Genomic DNA, 2037 nt, shown 5'->3' on the forward strand with positions numbered 1-2037 from the left:
TTTCTTTTTCATACTGGGGAGCGAGGGTCCCGTCCGGGCATCCCTCCGGGGAGCGATCACTTCACCTTCTGGAAAACCTGGACGCAGATCTCATCTTCAGCAGTCATGCGCTGGGGAAAGCGGGGTAAAAGAGGAGTTTAGCCTAGATTCTCTCCTCTCCCTCCCCAGCTGCCTCCACTGCAGTCCTGCCAGCCCTCCTGCTGCTGGCTGGAGCCTCGCAGGCCACACGCTGCACAGCCGACCCTCCCAAAACCTCAGTGGGTCCAGCTCCAGGGTAGGGAAGGGACATTGCCTTTGTTGACCTGTTTAACTTTTGAGTTTAATTTTTAAATCCTGGAGGCGGATGTTTGTGTGAAGTGGTGGCTGTTCCCGGGGAGCCGTGGATGAAGTCTGAGAGGAGCTGGAAGGAAGCTGCAGGGCTGGCTCAGAGCCCACAGCACCCGCACTGTGTTCCCCCCACCCGCCACAATTAGGATTTATCAAGTTGCGCTGGACCCTTCCTCACCAGATGCAGCTTGTCCCCCTCCAGCCAGTGCCTCCAGCCTCGGTTCCTCTTCTCTCCTAGCTGCTCACACACCAGCTGATCCCCCTCCCAGGAGACAGTTGTCTGAAAAAAAGGAGGAAAGGAGAAGATACAGTCCAGAGACAAGCGGATCTTGGCAATACAGGTTTTCAGAGATGTCACTGGCTGTTCCTTTCAGACACAATTTCAAATGCAGTCCCTGATCTGGTGTCTCTTTAGTGGCTTCTTGGGACTGATGCTCTCCGTGGGAGGTGAATGACCCTCTGGCTTCCAAGTGCAACAAGAGAGTTCCACCAAGTGGGCTGACATTCTGTCTTTTCAGGGCTTTGCTCCAAAGGATAATATCCTCTGGGTCCCACAGTACTGGCTTTCTGGCTCTGTAGTGATCATCCCCCTTTGCTGTCAGTAATTTACTCATAGAATCACTTACTCCTGGACCTGCAGGGGCATGCCAGCTCTGGGCTGGGCTCTCATCTGGTTTTTGAATCAAAAGCTGAGCAAGTCCCTGAACTTCCTAGCACACGCCAGTCCCCTGTGAAACTGCACTTCTTGGATTTCTCACCTGGCACTTGCGTCCATCCACAGGTCCCAAGTCTTCCTCAAACTGGACTCCCAGGTCAAAATCCATCACATAATCCCTCAGGGAGGTGATGGTGCGGATAACCATGTGATCCCCCGTGTGAATGATTTCTTTGTCAGGCTTCAGTAGGCAAACCAGTTTTCGCAGGACCACGTTGATATCTGAAGGACGAGAGGGAGAGAAGATTTGTGGACGACCCGGGCCCTTCCTCCAGCAGAGCTCCTCCACTCTTAGCCAGGGAGCACCAGCCATGGTACCTCCTTCCCCCTACTACCACAGCTCAAAAGCGATGGTCACAGACAGAAGGACCAGAGGGTTCCCAAATACCTTCCTCCACTTCCCAACTCCTGACTTTTTGGAGACAGAGGGGAGAGTGACGTGGAGGAGGGAGCGTGGTGGGGAGGGTGGCATTACCTAAAGCCCGCAGGTAATTGTCCATGTTCTCCTGGGAGACGAAGCGGTAATAGCCGGTGAGGTTGGGAGGCATCCTGGGGCAGAGGGACGGGGCGGACGGTGCGGAGGAAAGAGCGCAAGGAGCAGGGCAGACAGGCAGCCGGCACAGAGCTGGCTCGCAAAGCGGCCCGGACCCTCTCCCGCGGGGAGGGGAGCTCTTCGGGGCGGCCCGACTCCCGGGCTCCCCGCCGCAGTAAGAGTCCCCACGCCGGGGGGCGCGGAAAGGGCCGGGACGGCCCCTGCTCCAGCATCTCCGCCTCGGCTGGGCAGGACGTAAGGATGGCAGGTCACCTCCTCACCCTCCGGCCTCCTCGGGGGCTGCTCGTATTAAACTCTGGGCTTCCAACCAGCGGCAAGGAACCCTTCCCGCCGGCCCTTTCTCACACCGTTACACCGGTGGCTGCGAGCTTACTCGGAGCAGTGCCCCGGCCTGCGCTCCTCCCCGCCCGGACACCCCGTCGAGGAGAGGCGGCGGCAGGCT

General features: G+C 58.0%; 1 protein-coding gene across 1 annotated transcript; it reads right to left on the reverse strand.

Moving 5' to 3' along the window:
- RBP5 (retinol binding protein 5) lies at window positions 1-1702 on the reverse strand. Its single transcript, XM_008926535.3, has 4 exons — window positions 1518-1702; window positions 1086-1264; window positions 506-607; window positions 1-110 (listed from the first exon to the last, which is right to left on the reverse strand). The coding sequence occupies exons 1-4, from the start codon at window positions 1588-1590 to the stop codon at window positions 57-59; spliced, it is 408 nt and encodes a 135-aa protein (XP_008924783.1). The 5' UTR covers window positions 1591-1702; the 3' UTR covers window positions 1-56.
- Between the last annotated feature and the right edge of the window lie 335 nt (window positions 1703-2037).

The sequence above is a fragment of the Manacus vitellinus genome, unplaced genomic scaffold (genome assembly GCF_001715985.3).
Source record: "Manacus vitellinus isolate BGI_N305 unplaced genomic scaffold, ASM171598v3 scaffold_28_pilon, whole genome shotgun sequence".
Classification (NCBI taxonomy): domain Eukaryota; kingdom Metazoa; phylum Chordata; class Aves; order Passeriformes; family Pipridae; genus Manacus; species Manacus vitellinus.

Bases quoted from the DNA above. Each gene is read 5' to 3' on its own strand.
- RBP5 (XM_008926535.3), bottom strand. From the start codon at position 1,590: ATGCCTCCCAACCTCACCGGCTATTACCGCTTCGTCTCCCAGGAGAAC. The intron at 1,265-1,517 runs GTAATGCCACCC...CTCGTCCTTCAG, and splicing joins CAATTACCTGCGGGCTTTAG to ATATCAACGTGGTCCTGCGA. The intron at 111-505 runs GTGAGGAAGGGT...CGCTTTCCCCAG, and splicing joins AGGGGGACAAGCTGCATCTG to CGCATGACTGCTGAAGATGA.